Source organism: Bos taurus, chromosome 16 (assembly GCF_002263795.3).
Source record: "Bos taurus isolate L1 Dominette 01449 registration number 42190680 breed Hereford chromosome 16, ARS-UCD2.0, whole genome shotgun sequence".
NCBI classification, from domain to species: Eukaryota; Metazoa; Chordata; class Mammalia; order Artiodactyla; family Bovidae; genus Bos; species Bos taurus.
Window position 1 is genome coordinate 33578789 of NC_037343.1, and position 24530 is coordinate 33603318.

At 34.2% G+C, this 24530-nt stretch overlaps 1 protein-coding gene across 7 annotated transcripts in view; it reads left to right on the forward strand.

Annotated features, from left to right (window-relative positions):
- AKT3 (AKT serine/threonine kinase 3) overlaps positions 1-24530 on the forward strand; it is a 281315-nt gene that overhangs the window by 221164 nt on the left and 35621 nt on the right. For all 7 annotated transcript variants that reach the window (XR_009490745.1, XM_024975971.2, XM_059875195.1 and 4 more), the window contains 3 exons: positions 4900-5028; positions 15438-15652; positions 22809-22896. Coding sequence is in view for 6 of the 7 variants with exons in the window: in XM_024975971.2 (XP_024831739.1) it covers positions 4900-5028; positions 15438-15652; positions 22809-22896 (432 nt within the window). In the remaining variant the exon portion in view is untranslated. The remainder of the gene's footprint in view (positions 1-4899; positions 5029-15437; positions 15653-22808; positions 22897-24530) is intronic.

A 24530-nucleotide genomic window follows, 5' to 3' on the forward strand; every position in this document is an offset into this window, starting at 1 on the left:
AATGAAATTAGACTTAATTTATTAACCTGCAATATGAATACCAGTCATGTAGTTAGCATATAAATAGGCCATAAACTACTAGACAATTCAGTGACCTCTCCTCTCTAAATTTATTTCTGTTTTAATATAGCCTTAATGTAAAGGTCTAAGTAAATGTGTAGCATTGGACAGGATCCATGGAATTTACACCAAGAAAAATGGATCACATAAAAAGTCAGACATTCAGAATTTATACAAGTATTATTTATATCTATATTGTTTCATGATAGAATGAGATCTTTAGGTACAGTTGTAGAAATTTAGAGCTGACCCATAATTTACAGCTAAGGTCACTGAAGACTGGAAACCTAGTAAGTAATGGACTAAATTGGTGACATAGTCAAGATTGTTGGATTCCATGAGTCCTAGCTCCAGGTATAATGTTCTTTTTATTACACCAGTCAGCCTTTCTAGAAATGAAATGAACTTTAGGTGGGGGGATGCATTGGATTAACTCTAGGCGATCTTTGTAAATCTAAAATTTGAATAAAGCTGCCAAAAATAAGGAATGTTTTAAGTATATTGAAGACACATCCCCTAACTCCCACTTCTAACTACGCTGGATTCCCTCTTTTATAAAAATGTTCAACCACTGCTGCTATGAATCCCTTCCACCTCTAACATTCACATGGACTAATGGGCTATATTCCTCAAGTGTAGGAAATTCTTAAATGTAGTAACTCTGGAACCCCAGTCTAGGTGTGATCTCTGCTGTTGTATATTGTGAATTCTTTTTCCAGTTTAGGAAGGTTCAAAGATTTCCTTTTGGCATTTTAATGCACTGTCCTAATCCCATGATCATTAAGTTCATACGGGTCACAACATTTGGCACTTTGATGCCAATAAACCTGAATATGCAGGGTGCAGGGGCGGAATTTCTCACTGTGTTCTTGGGCCTGAGGCAGTCTTGGTACTGATGTAGCTGTGCTAAAGTGGGATTGTAAGAGTGGGTGAAGGGACTTGTTTGTGTTGCTACAATAGTTGTCAGAGCCCTTAGGAATTGCTATTATAATTCCTTTGCTTAATCACAAAATGTCAGCCATTTAATTAAAATGATACCTAAAATATATATATGTGTGTGTGTGTATTTTACATAGCTAGATATTAGAATATATGATATATGAATTGTATATTAGACAGCTTTTAAAAACTTAGAAGTTAAAAACTTGTAAACTTTCTAATAGCAAGAGTTTAATTTTATTCTAGGCACCAGCAAGAGCAGAAAGAGCATAGTATTTTCTTGCTGTCATTTCTTGTTCACGAAGCACAGAGGAAAAAAGATTTCAAAACCTACCGAATCAAGATCCTCTGTCAAATAATTCTTGTCCAGTTCAACTCCATAAAAAAGTTGCCTTTTTAAAATGGAAACTCTGGGATGTATGTCTAATATATTTGTTTCCTCAAAGTATGAACTATTAGGGAACAAACAACCGTCTGATACAAATAGTAAGCAATACCTAGATTTTGAATGTATAATCTTTTCTTTCACACTTCTGTTTAACTTCATACATTGCTTTTGCCAGTGGGTGTATCCATTAACTATCATCATAATGCCCTGACCTCAATCCTAGATGCTAAGACTGACAGTAGAGAGAAAACAGATGCATTTAGTGTTTATGATAGAGAGTACCTGAACAGGCAGTTGTGGTATACATTTTCCTTTTTATGGTTTAAAAAAAAAAGGAAGAAGGAAAGCATTCGATTTAGGAGAGAGAACCAAAGACCATTTGTAAACATTTTTATTCCTCCTTTACACAGTGGAAAGATTCCTAAAAATAATTTGACTTAAATCTTCTTCCGTTAATGTCACGTGCGCTAAGACAGTGATTTCCAGGTGTTTTTTGATATCTCTAAGCCATCGATCTGCTTTTGAAAGGTTTCAAGGTAATTCTGTGTATCCTCACCTTTGTGAATCGCAGGTTCACAATAAGAGCTAATGGTTCTTATATTTAATGAAATCTTTGTTATGCATCTTCATAAAATTATTTATGTTTTTAACCAGACAGGATATTTAATTACCCCCGATTTATCTCTATATAAGATTAGATTTGGGGATATAATTTTTTTAAGGTGATGCGTTTCTGACTTTTTTTCATACTGATAGGAAATGACATGCCAAAATGACATTTCAGGATAGTGCGAGAAGAACAGTAATTGATGGAAGAAAGTGGACACCATTATAAAATAACTGGCTCAAAAATTGTAAAATATTTGTTGTTGTTTATTGAAAAGAAATTGATGCATATTAAAAACTGTTTAATGAGGTCATTAGAGCTGATAAAAGTGTTTTATAGGGTTCCATTTCTGAACTTTGCTCTTTCCTTTAACATACAGTGTTGTCTAGAAGAACACATACCATGTTGATAAAGTATAAACCAGCCATTAAACTCTCCGTGTTTAGTAAATGATCAGTACATGTGTTGATTAAGTTCTCCATTCAGTATCATTTAATTCTCAAAACGTCGCGTTGGATTGTTACTGTGTGGATTGCACCTGTGTGTCATGGATCAGGCTGAGATGCGTATGTCAATAGCACACACGAGGTCACTTACACAGTGAGGGCTAGAACCTGAGTTTACATTTAAGTTCTCTGACTTGATTCCATAGTCTTACCCACACTGCTCTCAACTGCCTCCGGTACGGTATGCCACCCTGTCCCCATTCTCGTGACCTTTACCCCATCTCGCAGTCCTCCTGTAGGCTGAGCTTATTTCTGACTGTATCATTGTAATAAAGCCGATTAATAAAACAAAGGAATGATTAGCTGTCATGGTTTGCCTGGAACTTCCCCAGTTATAGAACTTTTATTAAAAGTCCTTCATCCTGGGAAACCTCCTCAGTTGTAGGCAAACTGAGAATTCTTGGTCACTTTCATCCTATTCCTGTTTTTCACTCAAATCCTACCCCTGAATCTCATTTCATTCCTCATCCCTCAACCCTTGGTATCTTGGAGATGAGATTAGCTAATTAGGTATGGATCAAGATTTTTAAAATATATGTATTTCTTGTTGTTAAAAACAGTATATATTCTGATATTCTATATCTGTGCTTTTCAAGATAGTCTTGTCAAAATGTGGACCGTTAGCTCATTAGTGCATGCAGAGTTTTGTTTTGCAGTGCATAGAAAGCATATTAAGTGAATTGGCGTGATACACACTAAACTACATATTTTATTCAATATTGTTATGTATTATTTGAAGTCTCTATAAGATTCTTAGGTATTATAAAAGATCTTCATAGCATTTTAAGGTTTTGTTTTTATATTGTAATGTATTTCTATGTTAGAACAATAAGCATATTTTTAAAAATTAAGAACAGAGCATATATTTAACGCAGCAGACAGTCCATTATATACTTCTCTTTCTCATTTTGGCAAGATAGAAGTAGGAGGAAGAAGAGAGTGTTGTTTTCAAAGGGAAAAGGGAGAAAATCAGAAGCATGAAGAAGAAAAGAGGAAAGAGAAGTAGACAGATTCTTTTTTGACATTTCTGATCAGTTTTACTATTTAGGACGTATTGCCATTTGTGCACATTGGGTTTGATTTTCAGGTTTCAGTTAGTAGAGAATCAGTCTAGCTAAATTTAGATAAAATAAGAGAATATTCATTTTTAAAAGGTTTAACAGTGTATTTAGGGTTCATTCAGCTCTCTGTAGACAAGTCAAACAGACTCACTTCTCTAAAGTCTATGCAGTGCGTGAAACATGTAATGAGCATTGAGTTCAGTTGGGCAGCGTATTTAAGCTATACTATAAGTATAGTATACTAAGTATGCTATACTGAGCATAGCTTGCTTAACTGTATTTAGTTTCTGGTTTATAAGATACTGGATAATATTTAACAGTATAACATCATCACGTTTTATAAAATTGTTATCTATGTTCTTTTATAGAGTTCTGTTTTGAATTTGATATTGACTTCAGAGTTTGAGTAGGCACTTTCATACATTATCATGTTAAGGAGTAGAATAATTACCTACTCCTCAAATAAGTTAATTATCATTCATCCTGCTAATATAATTTTTTCACATGTGTTTTTTTGTGAACGCATTTCCTATGTATTCCCTTAGGTATATGTACATGACTGAGCAGGGTTGGGGCCCCATCGATACACATGACTATAAAGTGACAACTCAGAACTCATGTGTATCTCTGTATGGTGATAATCATAACTTTAGGTTCAAATTGGAAGAATAAGATCAGTTATTGTTACTATTTTTAATTGCATTAGCTTTGCACAAGCTCTTTTCCCCCTTGCATTGCTTAATTTTTCACTTGAGGCTATTTGGTTATCTCTTTTAAGATTGTTGTTTTTGTATTAATGGGTTGAAAGAGGTTCCAACTTTAAAAGGGTTGGTATTTCTTTGTTACAAATAACTGCAAGAGAAGATATTGCCTTACCTTACAAAATAAGATTTAGGTTTGATTTACAGCCACCACCCAAGAAACATTTCTGTAAATAAATATTTTATAATAGCAATAGACTCCCAAGAGAAATTGTTGAAAACCATCTGTACATATCTAGAAGAAGATACTTGTCTGTTTGAAATGGTTTAGATCAAACTTTATTTTAAAAAGGGAAAAAGAAGATTGATGTTTGCTTTCGAAAGTTGATTTAGGCTTTAGTTCTTAGGACTAAGACAACAATGGCTTTTACTCCCATGGGTTTAAAAATCAGTTTATTATTGTAAAGTATTTGATAAAATGTTTCTTTTTACACATGAATTAGGCAGCTATAGGGTTTGTAAGTATCAAAAGTTCTTTTACTAATTATGTCCTCTTTCCAGAATATCTTACTCAGCATTCAGTTATTTTTCAAAACAGTATTTTCCTATTTTTGAAGACTGTTTGCTTACTATGCAGTTGGAGAATTTGATGCTGGATAAAGATGGCCACATAAAAATCACAGATTTTGGACTTTGCAAAGAAGGGATCACTGATGCAGCCACCATGAAGACTTTCTGTGGTACACCAGAGTATCTGGCACCAGAGGTAAGGCTATGTTTCCATTTACAGAAAAATAAAAATAACACTGATGTTTTGCAAAGTAAACCATTTAAGCATTTTAAAAAACTGCAATGTCTACTGCTTTGACCTGGATTTCAACATGAATCAAATCTATTTTACTCCCACTTGTTTAACATGGTATTCTAGGGCAAAAATATATATAAATCAGCACAAAGATACTGGTAACTGCAATCAAATTAAGTCAGTTTTTACTTATTGGCCATATGTGTTTTTTTTCTTTGTGTCTATTTTTACTCACTTATTAAAATTAAATATTTCAGTGACTTCAGCAAGAATGTTAACAGTTTTATAAATCATTTTGGATTTTTCTTAGAAACAAAGAAACAATGATAATTCGTGTTTGTAATTTTGTGGGTTTTCATTCTTAATTATTAGAAAGGATTTCACTGGAAAAGTTAATAAAATGACAGTGGCTGCATTTTGGAAATCATGCTAAACAAAAACAAGCTTCAGCCAGTGCCCTCCCATGCTGAGGATTCCATAGTGATTCACTGATTTGTTTGTTCAACAAATATACGTTATTCATCTACTATATACTGAATATTTCTCTGGGTGTGTGGTTATAGAAACAAGACACAAAGGACCCTGCTCTCAGGGAACTCACTTCTGGTAGAGGGAGACAGAATGAAAATAAATATATAGCATAATGTCATGCAGTGAATATGTGTTGTGAAGGGAAAGAAGCTAAATAAAAGGAGGTTGTGGTGGCTGTGTTAGGTAGTGTTCTCATTATTATTACTGCAAAACAGACCACTGCAAAACCTAACCATGTCATGTGATCGAAGGTTCTGAGTCAGGATAGCAGGAATGGCCGCTCTGTGATACACGGGGCACGGCGGTGGGTGACTGTGGCTGGAGGCCGGAATCTGGAAACTCCCCACTTTAGGTGTCTGACAGTTGATGCTGACTGTCAACTGGTGCCTTACAGGGCTCTCAAAAGCCTCAGCTTCCCCATATGGCCTGGCTTCCTCATAACCCTGTGGCTTCAGAGTAGCCAGACTGTTTTGGCTTTGGGTTCTAAAATGTCCTAGGGAACAGTTAAGAAACTGCTTCAGTTTTTGTTTTTTTTTTTAACGTAGCAAACAATGAAGAAATGTTTTATTAATTTTTAAAAAATTTCTCTTCATAGTATATTTCTTAACCTTTATTATCATGTACCATAAAATTCAGCCTTCTCAAGTGCCTAGTAGTGGCTTGTAGCATGTTCAAAGTTGTGCAGTGCAACCATCACCACTACCTAATTCCAGATATTTTCATCACTCCAACAAAGAAGCTCCATACATGTTAGCTCCTGCCTAACCTCCCCTCCTGCTAGACAGCTACTAACCTACTTTGTCACTATAGGTGTGTCTTTTCTAAATGTTTCATACAAATGGAATCATACAATACATGGCCTCTTGTGTCTGGCCTCTCAGTTTATTCTCAAGATTCATCCATGCTTTAGTGTGTTTTTGGTACTTCATTCCTTTTTATGGCCAAAATAATATTCTGTTGTATGAATATAATACATTTGGTCTATCCATTCAGCAGCTGATGGACATTTGGATTGCTTTCAGGTTTTGGCCAATAATGCTGCTCTAAACATTTCTCTGTGAATCCCCTTTTATGACTTCGTGTCAGGAATTGCACATCATTTCTGCATGTGCTGAAACATTGCTGAGCCTGCACGTGTTTAAGAGGGTAGTGACATAGATCCCACCTCTCCATGGCAAAAACATGTGACATGGGAGATACTGTTGCAGCCCTCTTTGGAAAATATAATCTTCTACAGATAGGATGTTCAGGGAAAGTGATGTTTAACCAGGGACCTGAATGCTGAGAGGCAACTGTTGTAACAATACAGGGGACGAGTTTTCCAAACACAGGGAGCAGCTAGTATGAAACCTGTGAGGCACAAGTTCAGTTCTTCCCTCAAACTCCAACAAGGTTAGTGTCATTAGAGCAAAGGAGGGAGGCATTTATGTTTGATGGATGATGATAACTATTTATTGAACATGTATTATCTGCTGCATGCTATATATGTACATTGCAAATTTGGAATAACCTTTTGAGATAGCAAACCTGTTTTTTTTAAAGGTAAGGGAACTGAGGATCAGAATTTTTAATGTAATCTGTACACAGATAGGAGGTGGTAGAGATAGAAACAGGATTCTAACGAGGTTCATCTTATAAAGCCTGTTTTTACTTTTTTAATCGCATAACATGGTAGCCAAAAAAAAAAATCACTATTTCAAGGCCACTATAGATGTAAGTAATTGCCATTTTTAAAAATAGATTCTTCGTAAATGCTCAACAGGAAAAGTAATCAAAAGAATTAGGAAATGGGAATACATTCAGAATGGTACTAGCATTCCTTATATGTATAGTAAGTAATGCCAGTTTATTACTAAATAGCTCTTTTCAATAAGATTAAAATTACATTTCAATAATTTTAAATTTTTGTAAATAAATGCTAGTAATTTGAAATATTAGCAGTATTTTTCATAGTAAATTTCCAAATATTATTTTATCAAGGTCTGCCAAAAGTAACATTTTTTTCTGTTATAAAATCTGGAGTTTAAAATTTTCTATTTTTGTAGCTGAATTTGGTAAAAGTTTAGAATAATGTTTCTTGTTTGTTCAAATACAAGATCACATTTTCTAGAATAGGATTATTTTTGTGAATGTCATGAAAAACAAAATCTTTGTTTCTCTGGAGTTCCAATTGCCCCTGCTATACATTTGCCATGGATGATGATATCCCATATTTAGAATAACAAAATTAGTTGTATCACAATTAGGGGAAATTATTTCTATAGAAGATAAATACATCTCATTTCAGAAGCAGATGATCTCCTAAGAAACAAAGATACTGTTTTTATATGCAAATGTCATCAACTGAAGAACAAAACCAGGAATTTAATCCAAGAAGAGTCCAGTTGTTTCTAAATTGAAAGTTTACAGTTCACAGGGAATTATCAATTTCTTCTTAAAGACAGGTAAACCCTTTCTGTATACCTTTTTAAAAAATATTGCAGAAGGGTTTAAAAGCAGTTTATATACCCGATGACTGAGAGATGTCGGTTCATAATTAACATCTTGACATTGTTTTCACAGGGGAGAGTGATCATTGTGGTTACTATTTGAGGATGACAAAACTTGAGACAACTAAACTTCTCACATTTTAAGCATTTGTGTCAAACTGCATTTTGTTAAATCAGGGTAACTGTTTTATATGCTTACTTTTAAAAACAAGAATTTAAGTTCTTTCTTCTGGTCTCTGGTGTAGACCATTTCACTGAAGAACATTCATTCATTCATTAAAGAAATATTTGTTGAGTATTTATTAGGTGTCGTGCATTCTGTTAGGTGCTGGGAATGTAAAGATCATAGAAATGTTTTTAGTCGTCTGGTAGCCTGCTGTATTTACTAAGGTGATAGAATATGGAGAATAATCATTACTGTCCAAGAAAATAATTGCTTTACTAGAGTTATGTACAGTGAAAGGAAAGGTGGTGGGAGGGTCTGGTGGCAGTAAAGAGGGAGCAGACTAAGAGGAGGCTGGATGTGTAGATCAGGATCAGAATGGGAAAGAGTTTAGATTTGATCTCACAGACAAGGGAAAAGCATGTGAACTGAGAGCAAGGCAATATATGATCCAGATATGCATGGTCAGAATTAGAGAGGGATTGGCAAGAGCTTAAACTAGCCTCTTCCCTTCACTGCAGATGGTATCTCTCACTGTCTTTGAACCTTGACATTTCTGGTACATAGCATTTTTGATGCCAGACTTTTCTTGGTTGTCAGTAGTAGCTGTATATCAGACCTGGAGTATGTGCCTGAGGACTGCTTCTCTTTTGAAGGGCTCCTTGTTAGTCTATTACCTTCACATGGGAGACCTGTTTACACATTATGGAGACATCTTTCTGCAGCCTCTCATTCATCTAGCAGTGGCCATCCCTACCTTTTCAGCTAGTTTTGGAGGGGTTTTGTTTGCTTGTTTGTTTTGTTTTTTTGGCCATGCCATAAGAGATGTAGGATCGTGGTTCCCTGACGAGGGATTGAACTTGTGCCCCTTACAGTAGAGGCTGGGAGGCCTAATCCCTGGGCCTCCAGGGAATGCCCTAAACTGTTTTAATTTGGTCAGAATGCTTTGGTACTTAAAGATGGTTGCAGGATATTTTAAAAAAATACTTCAAAAATACTGTTAGAAATCAGTTCAAAACTGATGTATTAACTGTACTATATCTCAGACTTACACCTGATTTTTAAATGGACTGAGATTTCTTCTTAAAGACCACCAGGAAAAAAAAAATTATGATATAAAAATGCCATTTGTTAAAAAAAAGGATATTTTTTAAAGTATTTTTTCTCTTCTTTTGATGAAGAACTGTGTACCTTTTTTATTAAAGGGGGAAAAAGTATCTTTTTAAAAAGATGTTGCAGAGATACAGTCCTAATGGGCATTGACTATATGTTTAGTGTGCTGCATCTCTAAAGCTGCATTAGTATAGATGGTTTTAAAGTGGTTTTGCTCTTTCTTGTATTAGAAGGAAATAAATTTGACCTGCCATATATTATGGACTATGGTGTTTTGAGGAGGTTTTGTTTTCATCATATCTACTATATTCTCATGCCTAGAAATATAAAGAAATTAGAAATCATATATAAAATCTTACTGTTAAATTTTATTATTTGATTTGGCTCTCATTGAATCCAAACCATCCTTTTATGCAGTGCTAATTATTTAGAGTCTCAGCTTTGCTCTTGAGTTAGCAGTACCTGATCAACTTTCCAACTGTAAAACAGTTTGAAAATCAAATGTAGCTTACATGCAAGACCCAACAAAATTAAAAGTGTTAAGTACGTTTTGGCAGTTCACTTTTATTATGCCCAGTCCTCAAATGTACCAGCAGATAATCATCTGAATGTTAGTTATTTTTCACATGCTTATGTGATCACACAAAAAGTACATGCTAAAAAGAAGCAGATGGTGACAGATGGGGAAGGTTGAATAAGGTGGTTTTGGAAACCTAGAGAAATGCACTTCTGTAATAGTGTAAAAATAAAAATTATTTGATAATCAAGTTAGAACTAACAAAAAGATTGCAAAAAATGACTTGATTGTTGGAAAATACACAGTATCTAGTTGTGGTTGCTATTCAGAAAAAGATGTATATAATTTTATTTCATATGTGTAAAATGCTATGTTTTTCAGTGGCTGAAGATGCATTTTTAATGTATTTCTAGTTTCTGGAAACTCATTTTTAGAAAATAGTCACTGCGTATCATTTTATTCACTTTTGAAGCCTACTATCTTCAATATCTTTTATAATATGTATTTTGACAGTGTCTGAAATAGATGAAAATATTTTGATAACTATTTTAATACAAAGATTTGCTTAAAGTCATTGCGATTCTTTATAGATAATAGCACAAATGAAAGGCCAAAAGTATACATGAACTTTAAGGAGGGTGGGGAGAATCGTTTTAATTAAGGGTGAAGATAGCTGGTAGCCTGGAGTATAGTGTGCATAGGTGAAGTGAGTGGAACCAAACTTGATTTTAAGTGTACTAGATGGAATTCTGTTTATTTTAAATACAACAAAGAATAAATGAAAAAGACATCATTTTATAGGCCTTATCAGTATTATCTTGAGGAGATCTTAAAAATGAATGAAATCAAAGTTTTATATATATATGTATATTTATACATTTCATCTGTAGATAAAAATAGTAGCACACATAGTTACATTTTGCTTACCCTTGGACAAAATTCTACTAGTTCTAACAGATGATGAAACTAAATCTTAAAACTTCTAAGCTTTTTGTAAAAATGAAGTTATTTTAGTAGCTTTTCCCAAGCTGTATACATCCCTAATATTTTATTTCATTCTTAATGATGCATGTAGCACTTGTCCCCTTGAAGTATTTTTGAAAGCCTTCACATCTTGATGGTTCTAAACTGGTCTCATCACCAATACTAAGGGGGAAGTTAAGTGGATGAGCACAGTGATTAGTTCAGACAGAAGTTGTCTGCTTTATTGTTAGAATTTTTATTTAAGAACGTCTGTCATGAGTTGGCTATTTATACTGTTTCTGGATAATATTAAAAGCCATCCCATTTTGCTGTACATCTGAAACTAACACAGTATTGTAAATCAACTATAGTTCAATAAAAAACTGCGTAGTTAAAAAAACTCCCACTGGGTCCCCAAATTAGATATTGTTTAAATATAAACAAAAATGATATTTTTAGTTCAATGTTAATGTCTCTCAACCTTTATAAGTAGCAGCTTTTACTTCCCTGGAGTTCTGTCAGGTTTTTTTGAAGCTATTTTTCACCTAAAGTTCTTTTGAGTGCTATATAGTCTTTTGATTTTAACAATCAGAATATTTGCATTCAGTACTTTGGAATGATTCTGATTTAAGCACGGGGTGTAATTTTAAATTCTCTGAGATATAACATACACAAAACCAGCCCTAACTGGGAACACTAGTGATTGTCTGTAGTGTTTTATAATGGCCATTTTTACTTTGGTTACAAAGACCCAGTTTCTTAGAACCCTGTAATGTTGTTGCTTCAGGATAAAAAGGAAGTATAGGAATCTGTGGGAAGATACCTGTGAGTATGATTGAATCACCACTGTTGTATCCATTTAGCTTGGCCTGTTCTAGCCAGAGAATGCTTCTGGAAGTAGGAGATGAACTGCATGCGAATACTTGTGTGTGCATGCTAGGAGGCAGCCATGAAGCTTACAGCATCTTAATTCAGAGCAAATGGCACAGTTTCAGTCCCTTTAGAATCATTAGAGCAGTTGAAAACTGGATACAAAGTATATATTTATGAAGAAAATAGCAGTAAACCATGCAATTCATTTTTCTTGTGAAATGTATGTAATAGTTCTGTAGCTGCAATACATTTTAGAATCTGAGTTAGAAGATTTATAGGTCATCTTTTAGCAACATTTCTGTGATGTTAGGAATATTAAAGGATTTCTGTAGATTATATAGCATATAACTGTGTGTTTATGTATAAAACACACAATATCAGTTACCTGAAATATCAGGTTACCAGAGAAAAACAATTTTTGAATTAGCGGTAAATTGGTTCATCCAAGTTCGCAGTTTACTTTCACAACATAGGTGTACAGACAGTTTGTTTAGATGTTTAATTTTTTCCCCCATCTGTTCTGTCAGGATTATTGATTGAGCAGTAAGCCACTCCAGGGCATACATAGCGTCCTCATCACTACTTGCCTTGAGTGCTTTGTGTGGCCTGGCAAGCAAGCTGAGAAAGGTATTCCTTCAGCCTCTCAGTAAATCTTAATTGGTGAAAGAATATTGAAATGAATATGCCTTCTGAAAGTACCCATTCATGAAATAAGTATTTACTTTGGGAACTTTAATTGATGGTATCATTTTAAAATATAAAATTTATTATTCAATGTCATTCTTTGAAATTAACAATTCAAGAGCTGTTCATAGTGATTTTTTAAAACTTAGCTGGTTTTTGATAAGTGAAAGTGTGTACTTCAAATGTTACCAAATATTAATCAGGTATTACCAGATCATTTAAAAGTAATTGGTAACCTGTGGTGACTTCCTTGAATCTTGGATTTTATTATATTAGAAAGTGAAGCAATCTCTGGCTCCTAGTAGAAAAATTGAAACTACACCTTGTTTCCTAGAGCTTGGGCTCTGCTTGGGGTTTATTGATGTGACTTCTCACCATTTTTTAACATTTACATTCTTTTCGTGTTTCAAATCCCCACTTGTTCTTCATCTCTGGGCATTTGTGTCAAATGTTCTCATGACATGAAGCTACATCTAGGGTTACAGAGGACAATAAGTGTAGAAGGAAATACCAAATATCTTCCTTCATATTTTAACTTGATTTTAGTTTAAACGTTGATGACATTGATTTCATGGAAAACAACACTGTCTTTAGTTTGGTTCTTCAAGATAAGTCTTTCAGTGAATTATTTCTTTAGAAGCAGATTTTGATCTGCATATATATCCAGGTTATATGATAAATCGCCTTGTAATGGAGTTTGAAATGTATTAATATTGTTGTACTTCTACATTACCATGTATCTTACTCTTTGGATCAGCCCTGGTGCTAACCATGAAGTAATTAGCCTTTTTGCTAGGAGGGGAAAAAATGATCAGAGGGAATCAGAAGGAACTGCAACTCTTAGGCTAAAGAATGTAAATTTTATATATTACTAGGCTGTGGGTATTAATTTCAGTCAGGAATTTCTACATTATTTCAAAGTATTATATTTTGATTTAGATGTAAGGAGAAAGGATATTGTATGAACAGTGGTAATATATTTTATAGTATATCCACATGTAGAATATTACAATCATTTTAGTTTTATTTTCTGTGTATTTCATCTTCCAGCTGTCTTGAAATAGGAGTTGAACAGAAATCTCTCTTTTTAATTGATGACAAAGCCTTCCAGATAAAGAGGACTGGCTGAGTTGTTAGGGTATTTTCTCCTCAACATTGCCTAAGTTTTACATGTCACTGAGTTAATGTTAGTTACATCACACTTGTTCAGTACAGAGTAATCCAGCAAACAGTTCTAATTGTAGCATTATGGATGTATATTTCAGTTAAAGCTTGTATGTTCAGAAGCAAAACCACTTATCTTGAGAATCAGTGTTCATTTTACGAAGCTAAATAAAATATACTTTATCAAACAGATTTTTTTTACAATACAGTTTTATTTTTCAGTTGCTTATTTCTCTTCAAAAATAAAACCTTTTTTTATGTACTCACTTTCCCTTCTGGCTGCAAACCAGGTATTTAAACAAAAATAAAGGATTGCCAGTTTTGCCAGCTGGGGATGAGAACCCGGCTGGTGAAATGTGGGTTCGGGAGGCAGTTAATCCAGCTTTTATGCTTTTTATGGTTTTATGAAAAAAGAGGTTAAAAACCGCATTTGGCTCTTTTTTGTGTGTACCACTGTTTTTTTGGTGTTGTAGGAGTGCAGTAAGAGGTTACTTAGACTTTAAAATTTTTGTTATTAGGTGAAATCCAGCATCTATTAGATAAAGGCCTACGGACAGCACATTCTGGTAATTGGCCATGGAATAGATTGAAAAAGTCACTGGTGTTTAAAAATTACATTACTATACAAATACAATGTCTTGAAATAAAATATTGAAAGATCCAAATGATTAATTTCCACTGATTGAGGAACATACCTTGTAGAAAGGTAATCATATTTTTCCTGGTACAAACGGCAAGTGATGTTTCAGTTTGAACAGGTTGCTCTAGCACAGCATAACTGATACTTGCATATTGTTTCTTACTAAATATATTTTACATGGAATGTGTTTTGGGAAATAAATTTAAGGGCATATACCAGACAGATATCGAGTCCATGATTTTTATTGTTTGTGTTTAATAGAAATTGTTGTGAGGTTCTAAAACTTTGGATGCTAAAGTTTATTACAACTCAGTCAATCACTCTTTATATTCACTCTGTTGCCTACATATTTCCTGCAAGAGTTTCAATGTGTAGGGTCCTCCGAAAGGTTTCATATATATTTTCATGATTGTCATGCCCTGGATGCTTCTTTAATACAATGCATCTGTTTACTCCTATCTGTCACTGATTTGTATTAGTTCTTCTCAGTGCAAGAAGGTGTTAGACACATTATGTTCTCTATAATCAACACAGTTTAGCTCCAAGTTGTTACTTACTGACCACCTTAGTGGAACCAGAATGAAAAATTAAGTAGGCCTAAATGAAAATGTGTAAGTATGCAGATAGTTTTCTTTTGATCCTTAGGGCACTCATATATTCATTTACTTTGCTTTGCTGTTCAGTGGCTAAGTTATGTCCCACACTTTGCGACCTGACCTTGTGGACTGCAGCATGCTAGGCTCCTCTGTTCTCCACTTAATTCATTTACTTAGAATTTTGCAGTAGGCTGCAAAAAAGGTTGCAATACCTCTTTTTTTTTCACCCCTTATATCTGGCTATATATTGAACATTTCACATATTTGATGTGATTTATATCTTTTGTAAGATTTATATCTTTTGTAAGATTCTTCATAGTTTAAATGTCAAGATCTTAGAATCACCTACTTAGGTTTTGAAAGTTATGATTCACTTTTGTGTAAAAATCTTATGTTTTATTTTTTTATTTTTGTTTTTGTTTTTGTTTGTTTTTAAGGGAATGTTTTTATTTTATTTTTTTTATTTTTTTATTTTTTAATTTTATTTTATTTTTAAACTTTACATAATTGTATTAGTTTTGCCAAATATCAAAATGAATCCGCCACAGGTATACATGTGTTCCCCATCTTATGTTTTATAAATAATGCTTTAAAGGTTAGCATGTAAAAATTAATCTTTTACTGGTTTCACTTTTAGGTGTTAGAAGATAATGACTATGGCCGAGCTGTGGATTGGTGGGGCCTTGGGGTTGTCATGTATGAAATGATGTGCGGGAGATTACCTTTCTATAACCAGGATCATGAGAAACTTTTTGAACTAATTCTAATGGAAGATATTAAATTTCCTCGAACACTCTCTTCAGATGCAAAATCATTGCTTTCAGGCCTCTTGATAAAGGATCCAAATAAACGGTAAGCCACAAATAACACGCAGTGAGTTACTGATGAATGTGGTTAGAAATTGTGATATGGAAATTAATTCACGTATAACTAACTCCAAGAAGCAATGTATTTGATGCAGACATCTTCCCACTGAGACTCTGACTTATTTTTAACTGCATAATATAGAACATTTAAAATTTTTTCTCAACTCTTCCCTAACTTGGAAATTTTATACAGATTTTACCAAATAAGGATTTTGAGAGTGTTACGAGCAAACAATTTCCTAATTTGCATGGTGCTTGCTATTGTGGGAATAGGAGGATCCCTTTTTTTCCCCTTTCAATCTCTGGGCTTTATATTTCTGCTGATTTACATTATAAAACGGATAGAACTGTCTCTATACTCTCCTCCCACACTAACCTATGTTAACATATCTAGCTACTTTTTTTGTTTGTCGTTCGAAGATAATTCTTTTTCATGCATGGCTGAAAGGACTAGTGGAAAAAATGTCTTTATACACTTTGTATTTCTATTTTTATAGCTACAGCTATGACCTGAAAAACCCTACAGTTCTTTGCTTAATGAGCTATAGTATTCTTTGTTCATGTTTATATATTTATTTATACATACATTTTATAAGTCACACATGAAATGACTATTAATTATAAAATGTCTCTGAATGTATGTGTTTGTGTGTACATGTAAACTCATTGTTCCATTAGATATATACACACACATACATATCCCTGTTTCTCTGAAAATCTCGCAGACCTCAAGTGTCTTAAGGGTAGACCATTTCATATATTTAACTTTTTGTAACACCTCACATAATTTTCATAATGTTCTGTTAGTGGGTGATGCTCAGGGTGTATTTGTGACAGACTGAAGTAACGAGTGAAGGAATAAGTGAACTCTAAAATGTGGGCGTTGTTTACCTTGGAGAAGGTTTCCATCACACATTTGCAGCTTTTAAATTTGTGAGGAACATGATTTTCCCTTCGGCAGAAATACGCAAACGTAATAAAAGAGGTGCCATCTTTTTGCTTAGTGAAGAGCCATTCCGAAATGTTGCTGAATCCTGTCACTGAGACCTTACCTTATATTTGTAAAGTGATTTTGTGTTCTTTGCCAGGACATTCGCACATCTCTTATTTCCCTTGCTTTTTAGTAGCCTGTGGAGTAGAAAGGATAGATATAATTCTCATTTCCATTTGACTAGGAGAAAATGAGGCCCAGGGAGGTTTAAGTGATTTATCCTAGTTCTCACAGAAAATTTGTGTAGAACAAGAATAGAGATCAAGTTTTTATGTACCTATTTGATATTCATCTTGTATCTTCTTTACAGTGCACCATGTTCTTGGTTTAGGTTTTAAAATGTATTCCATTTGATGTGATTGTTTCACAGCTATTGTAACAAGAGGTACTTGGCTATAGATAATCTTATAAATGGAGCTAGGATTTCTATTTTATCTGCCTGAGTTTGGGGCCTAATATTTGCCTTAGGGCAGTGAATTTTTAACCCATCTTTTTCTGACTTCTCCTTCTGGTTTTCATGTCTCCTTTATTTTTTTATTGTCATTTCCCCACCGTCCACCCTCTGAGAACAGCCCATGGTAATTGTTGAATAAATGTGAGGAGAATTTCTAGAATGTTAGTTGCCTGGTATGTAGGACAACTTAAAGTTTTGTCTACCCAGAGTTTGATACTGTCTAAAGAGAAGATGTGCTATTTTAAACTGTTATTTCCTTTTTAAGGTACATAAGTCAAGCCCCTCCACTGCTACATTAAAATATTAGGAATGCAAGGATGAATAAGATGAACAACCTCTGCTTTAGGGATTCATAGAATAACGTGGGGTACAAAACATATTCACAGATGCTCAGGCTAAACTACAGACAAATGCTATTGAAATTATTAACTATCTAGCGGATTGGAAACTTTGAGCTGGCTTATGAAGGGGTTGGAATTTGCAGTGATGTTTATGCAGAGAATTTTACATGTGAAAAACAGCTCGAATTACAGGTGAACATGGCATTTGAGAAGTTCATCATCTGGAGCATAGAGTGTGAGTTGGGTGACATTGGGAGATGATGCTCATGTGTTAGATTCTAAGGACGTTATGCTTCTTAGAAAATATTTTATCTTTATTCAGAAGGAGATGAGAAGCCACTGAATTATTAATAGTAATGGGTGGTATAATCAGCTTTGTGTTATGAAAAGATAACTCAGGCAGCTTTGTCATGGATAGATTAGAACAGTGAAGGGCCAGGGGCAAGTGGGCAGAGTAATGAAGAATACATATGGAATTGTCCACATAAAGAGGTGGAATCCATCCCAAAACAGAGGTAAATAGTGCTAAGTAGACTTTGTGAATGATTAAATAGAAATGATGAGGAAGTGGAAGGACTTTGGCATGCCTCTGAGGTTTCCAACTTGGATGAATAGTCTGGAGAATGGAGTTATTATTGACAGAGTGGGAATACAGGCAAAGGAGGAGGCTTGATGGGGTGGATGTTGATATTAGTTTTGCTGTACTGAGTCTGAGGTTTCTGTAGGAAACCTAAATGTCAAGCAGGCAGCTGAAAATAGTACCAGTGCTTACTGGAAACACAATAGCTGATTTCCTCCAGGTATATAGCCAGGAATAGGATTGCTGGGTCATATGATAGTTCTGTTTTTAGTTTTTTAAGGAACCTCCATACTCTTCATAGGGAACCTCCCAATTTACAGTCCTTCCAACAGTGTTGGGGGGTTCCCTTTTCTCTACATCCTCTCCAGTATTTATTGTTTGTAGATTTTTTAATGATGGACATTCTGATCAGTGTGAGGTGATACATCATTGTAGTTTTTGATTTGCATTTCTCTAATAATAAGTATGTTGAGCATCCTTTCATCTGTTTGTTGGCCATCCGTATGTCTTTGGAGAGATGTCTGTTTAGGTCTTCTGCTAATTTTTTCACTGGGTTGGTTGGTTCATTGTTTGTTTTATTGAGCTGCATGAGTTGTTTGTATATTTTGGAGATTAATCCCTTGTCAGTTGCTTCATTTGCAAATATTTTCTCCATTATGAAGGTGTCTTTTTGTTTTGTTTTTGGTTTCCTTTGCTGTGCAAAAGCTTTGAAGTTTAATTAAATCCCATTTTTGTTTTTATTTTTATTATTCTAGGAGGTGGGTCAGAAAAGATCTTGCTGCAATTTATGTCAGAGAATGTTCTGCCTATGTTTTTCTCTAAGAGTTTTATAGTGTCTATGCTTACATTTAAGTCTTTAATCCATTTTGAGTTTATTTTTGTGTATGGTGTGAGAGAGTGTTCTCATTTCCTTTTTTAACATGTAGCTGTCCAGTTGTCCAATCCAAGATGAACTTATTTGCAAAACGGAAATAAAGACACAGATGTAGGGAACAAACTTATGGATACTAAGGCAGGGTAGGGAGGAGAGATGAATTGGGAGATTGGGAATGATATATATACAATGGTATGTATAAAATGGATAACTAATGAGAACCTGCTGTATAGTACAGGGACCCCTACTCAGTGCTCTGTATAACCTAAATGAGAAAGAAATCAAAAAAGAGAAAACTAAGATCATGGCATCCGGTCCCATCACTTCTTGACAAATAGATGGGGAAACAGTGGAACAGTGGCTGACTTTATTTTTCTGGGCTCCAAAATCACTGCAGATGGTGATTGCAGTCATGAAATTAAAAGACGCTTGCTCCTTGGAAGGAAAGTTATGACCAACCTAGATAGCATGTTGAAAAGCAGAGACATTACTTTGCCAACAAAGGTCCGTCTAGTCAAGGCTATGGTTTTTCCAGTAGTTGTGTATGGATGTGAGAGTTGGACTAGAAAGAAAGCTGAGCATGGAAGAATCGATGCTTTTGAACTGTGGTGTTGGAGAATTCTCTTGAGAGTCCCTTGGACTGCAAGGAGATCCAACCAGTCCATCCTAACGAAGATCAGTCCTGGGTATTCATTGGAGGGACTGATGTTGAAGCTGAAACTCCAGTACTTTGGCCACGTCATATGGAGAGCTGACTCATTTGAAAAGACCCTGATGCTGGGAAAAATTGAGGGCAGGAAGAGAAGGGGACGACAGAGGATGAGGTGGTTGGATGGCATCACCGACACAATGGACATGGGTTTGGGTGGACTCTGGGAGTTAGTGATGGACAGGGAGGCCTGGCGTACTGCGGTTCATGGGGTTGCAAAAGAGTCAGACACAACTGAGCGAGTGAACTGAACTGATATGTGTGTATATATATATATATATATAACTGATTGATTCTTCTGAACAGTAGAAAGTAACACAACATTGCAAAGCAACTATACTCCACTAAAAATTATTAAACAGAAACACAAGAACTGAATATCTGGATTTGGGGTCTGTAAATATCTCATGGCTGGAGCCATGACAATAGTGAAATGAGGAGAATATAAAAAGAAGACACCCTAGGACAGAGACTTGGGAAATGTCAAAAATTTAGGAGGTAGAGAGAAGAGAAAGAACCAATAAAGGACCCTGAAAGTCTTAAGAAACATAATCAAAGATAGTATACCTCTTTATTATTCCTATTCAGTTATTTAAATACTGCTTCAGTTTTTCTGATACTCTTTACTGAATTGCTCTCAGTTCTATCAAAGAGTCAGCTCTCAGTTTGCTTTTATTTCTTATTCTTCATTACTTTATGATTATTCTGTTAGTATCTCTCTTAACGTCCTATGCAAATTTTGTAGGAACATCATAACCTCATGTTGCATTCAGTAACACAAGGAAACTGTAAATCCCATGTTGCTTCTAGTTATGAAGAATCCATAATGGCTGAGAATTTTGGATTGGCTTTCTGATATGGGAATTTGGTATTCTTAGACAAAAATATCTTAATGTAAATCATATTTTGATATTATTTTGAAGTCTTAAATTGTATATTAGGGAGTCATTGACATTGAAATTTTTGACAGTTTCACACTTTGAAGAAGCTTATGTTAAAGAATCTCTACCAACTTCTAAAATGGCAGTCTAAGATTATATTCTTAGTCTTTGTATAGTATTCATGGCTGATACTTTAGTTATATATGTATTTGATAAATGTAGATTAAATGCTGGCTATGTCCAAAGCCAAATATTGCTTGAGAACTAAGGAGTGACATAAAAATGAATGACTGGAGCCGAATTAAAACCCTTTATTTCTAAAAATGATTATAGTTTTCCATTTTAACTGCTACTTCACTCACCATCTTGTCTATATTTTAGATTGAAAACCGTGCTGAACTAAATAATAACATAGATATAAGAAAATATAATAAACTTCTGATTTTTCTCATACATACTACTTTGATGCATACTCTGAAATGTTAAATAATTTTTTCAGAAGCAAGTATTTTGGTGTTTCTGCTTTTCTGGCTTCCTAATCACAGGCTTAAAACATTTTTTGGATAATCCAGTACTGAACTCGCCTCTCAAACGAATTTGCATTCTACCAGGGGAGAGGCATACATAACTTGAAATAGAATGAAAAAGAATGAGGCCAGAAGTCCAGTGCTGAGTGTTAACCAAATATAGAGTTGCCAGTCTGATAGTTCCACATATGAACATAACTATTATGATCTGATCCAATCTGAAAGCTCCAGTCAGAGGTGTGATTTATTCTGTATGGATCTTAGTATAAAAGACCTGGATACTGGGAACTATAGGATCATCACTACAAATATTCAGAAATCCGCTAATTGTTTTGTTTTTCCATTCTGACAGTGTGTCAGAGGATCCTGGATTCTTCCTAGTGATGTATTCCTTATACCTAATAATAACCAGAATTCATTAAAATTGTAGAATTGCTTATTTTCTATGACATATTTGCTTTTCTTCCTAGCCAGTGGTGTGTTGAGAGTTGACAGGTACCAGCTTAGAATAGCCAGTTGTTAAATATCAAGAATTTTGTGAGCTGGTTGTTGAAAACAGCCATTATTAAAAATTAAATTATATAAACTTACAATTAAACCAGGAACATTAAAATCAAGGATAGAAAATATTCAAAACTCATCACTCTTTGATAATGTTGTTAAATTTTGCTCTTCTCTGTACTTTTGAGGATACTTATGTATTTTGAGGTTGGAAATACTGTATAATGTTTTGCTTCTGCACATCTTCTATCGATAAATCTAATAATACATATATGTATTATATATTTATAATTTCCCAAGATAGCTGATGATTAAGCATTTACCAGCATGTATCATTTCTAACAATGAGTAAAATCAAATAAAACTTGCTCTGTCAAATTCAGATTTAAAAATAGATTTCCTTTGTTTTATTTTCCTCCTTGTTTCCCTGTCCTTTCTTTATTTCTCTCTTTTTCCTCTTTTCCTCCCATCTTACTTCCTCCTGTGTTATTTTCTGTTTCTCTCATCCTTTCTTCATAGTGACTAATATGTACTATATGAAATGGAGAAATCTAGAAAACACCTGAATTTCAGATTGTGTCAGGTATCAGTTGAATAAGAGTACCTTCAAAGATGGGGTGAGGGTATTTTTAAAATTTTAATTTAAACTTGTATAGCAGATTCCATTGCAGTGATATTTCATATATTAACTTTCTCACTTCTCTGAAAATTCATTTGAAATATGAAAGCAATTTATTGGCTTCTGTCAGCAGTGCTCTCTAAATTGTTTTTTCTAACCTTTATGTAGTCTTTACAGAATTTATGTTGACAAGGGTGCATTTTGACTAAAGTCATTCTAAAATAATTTTGGCTTGAGAATTGACAATAGCTATTATTTATTGTGCTAGGTACTTGTTATTTCTAAATACTTAACATTTAGAAATAACAAGTACCCTAACAGTAATCTTCCATGCTGGTATTATTATTCTCACTATACAGATGAGAAAACTGAGATTAAGTAATTTTTCATTGTCATACACTTGCTAAGTTCTAGAGCTGCTTGCCTAGTTCTGGTTTGTCTCCAAAACTTGTGCTTTTTTCTAATACCATACTGTCCCAAGGCAAATTCTTATTAATAGTGTATTAGGAAAACTAGATCTTACAACAAAAGCTTTTTATTTTTATGGCTATTTATCACAAGAACTATTTACACACAGAAAGTTACATTTCACAAAAGCTTTGTAGTTATGCATTCAGCTTATGCAAATGTTCTATAATCATTTAATTTTATTTCTGTTCTCACAGCCTTGGTGGAGGACCAGATGATGCAAAAGAAATTATGAGACACAGTTTCTTTTCTGGAGTAAACTGGCAAGATGTGTATGATAAAAAGGTCGGTTATCTTCATGATATTGTATTTTTACTCTATTATTTAATTGAATATTGAACTTCTTAGCACAAAACATTATTGATAGTTTTTACATCTGAAATGCATTTTGAAATTTTATTCAATGTGATCAGTTTTCTCTTTATTATCACAATAATTTGTTAGTCTACTTCTCATCATTTCATTGATTCAGAAAAAATAAAGGCACCAATGTTACGTTATTCTTCAGGAAAACTAGCAAAACAATCACAATTTTGAAACTTTGTCTCTGTACCTTTCATTTTAAAGTGAATGCTTCATATTTATTTATACAGTTCCTTATTTTTAAAAGGAATTTAAAGCAGTTTAGTTTTAATAGTTAACAAAATAATACATTTATTTGTCTTCTTTGGGCCTTCTCTTTTACTTGAAATAGAACTTCAAGACTTACAAGATGGATGCTACAAATCATATGATTTTATTTTTACTCTAATCTGTACTTGTTTCTAATACTGCAGTGTTTACTTAAGTTTAGGAATAGGAAATTATTGTGTCTGTTTTATCTTTTAAATTTTTAAAAATTTATTTTTACTACTTCAGATATTGTTAGTACAGTCAATGATTTTGATATTTTGGTTTTCAAATGGTCATATGAAAATTTTACTATGAAATTTTTATGTTATTCAGCATTTGCTTATAATTCTTACCTAGTCAGTTTATGTACTCAGTCCTTCCATTTCAGTTTATTCTAGGTTTTCATGTTTTTCTCTTAAATGTATTTATCAGCAACATTTATGCAGTGTCTTAATTTGTGCCAAATACTCTTCTCTGTTAATCCCTAAAGCAAAGACAGAGGGATATCATAGAGTTATGAGGAAGTAAGACAAGTGTGCCATTTTTGTACTATGTCACAGTAATAGGGAATGTGGCGACTTTAAGCATTTCTTGTAACTAGGTGTTTAAAATACAGGTGCCATGCTATGGTGCCTCTACGCAGACTTCAAGTAAATGTACAGTTCTTGAGTTCCCACCATGTATAAGCACTGAGGTAAGTGTTGGATCCTTCTCAACCCTTGTGAGAAGTTTGTGATCATTCTTAAGTATCCTCAGTGTTTATTACCTTCAGGCAGACAGTTATGTATCTACTGTGTAATACTGATGAAATTCTTTATGAGTGGCATCCATATATAGCCCCTAAAGCACCACTTGCTGTTTATCATGTCACTGCACTGCAAAAGAACCTAGAAATAATATGTGATCAAAGGTTTCCTTTGGCACACAAAGTTATAAGCCACAACTAAATCCAAAGAGGACTCCACCACCACTAACAACAACCAAACAGAAAGAAAAATTTCCTTAGGAGACAAAATGTGGGGCATTGGTATGGCACTGCTAACTTTAAAGAAGGGGTAAAATATGGATTTTCTTCAGTCCTATTCAGAGAGTCGGATATGTTAATACTGTAGTTTGGCATCACCTAAGGAATGCACTGAGAACCCAGCCAGCACACAGTGAAGAAACAAGGCTTATTCTGTCTCTGCCCCATGGGCTCAGCATGCCCAGAGTGAAGGTACTGTTAAGATACCCAGGCAGCTCCCTTGTGGTGAATGAAACTGGAGAAACCAGCAAGAAGGGCAGGACGAGGAGCTACCAAAACATAG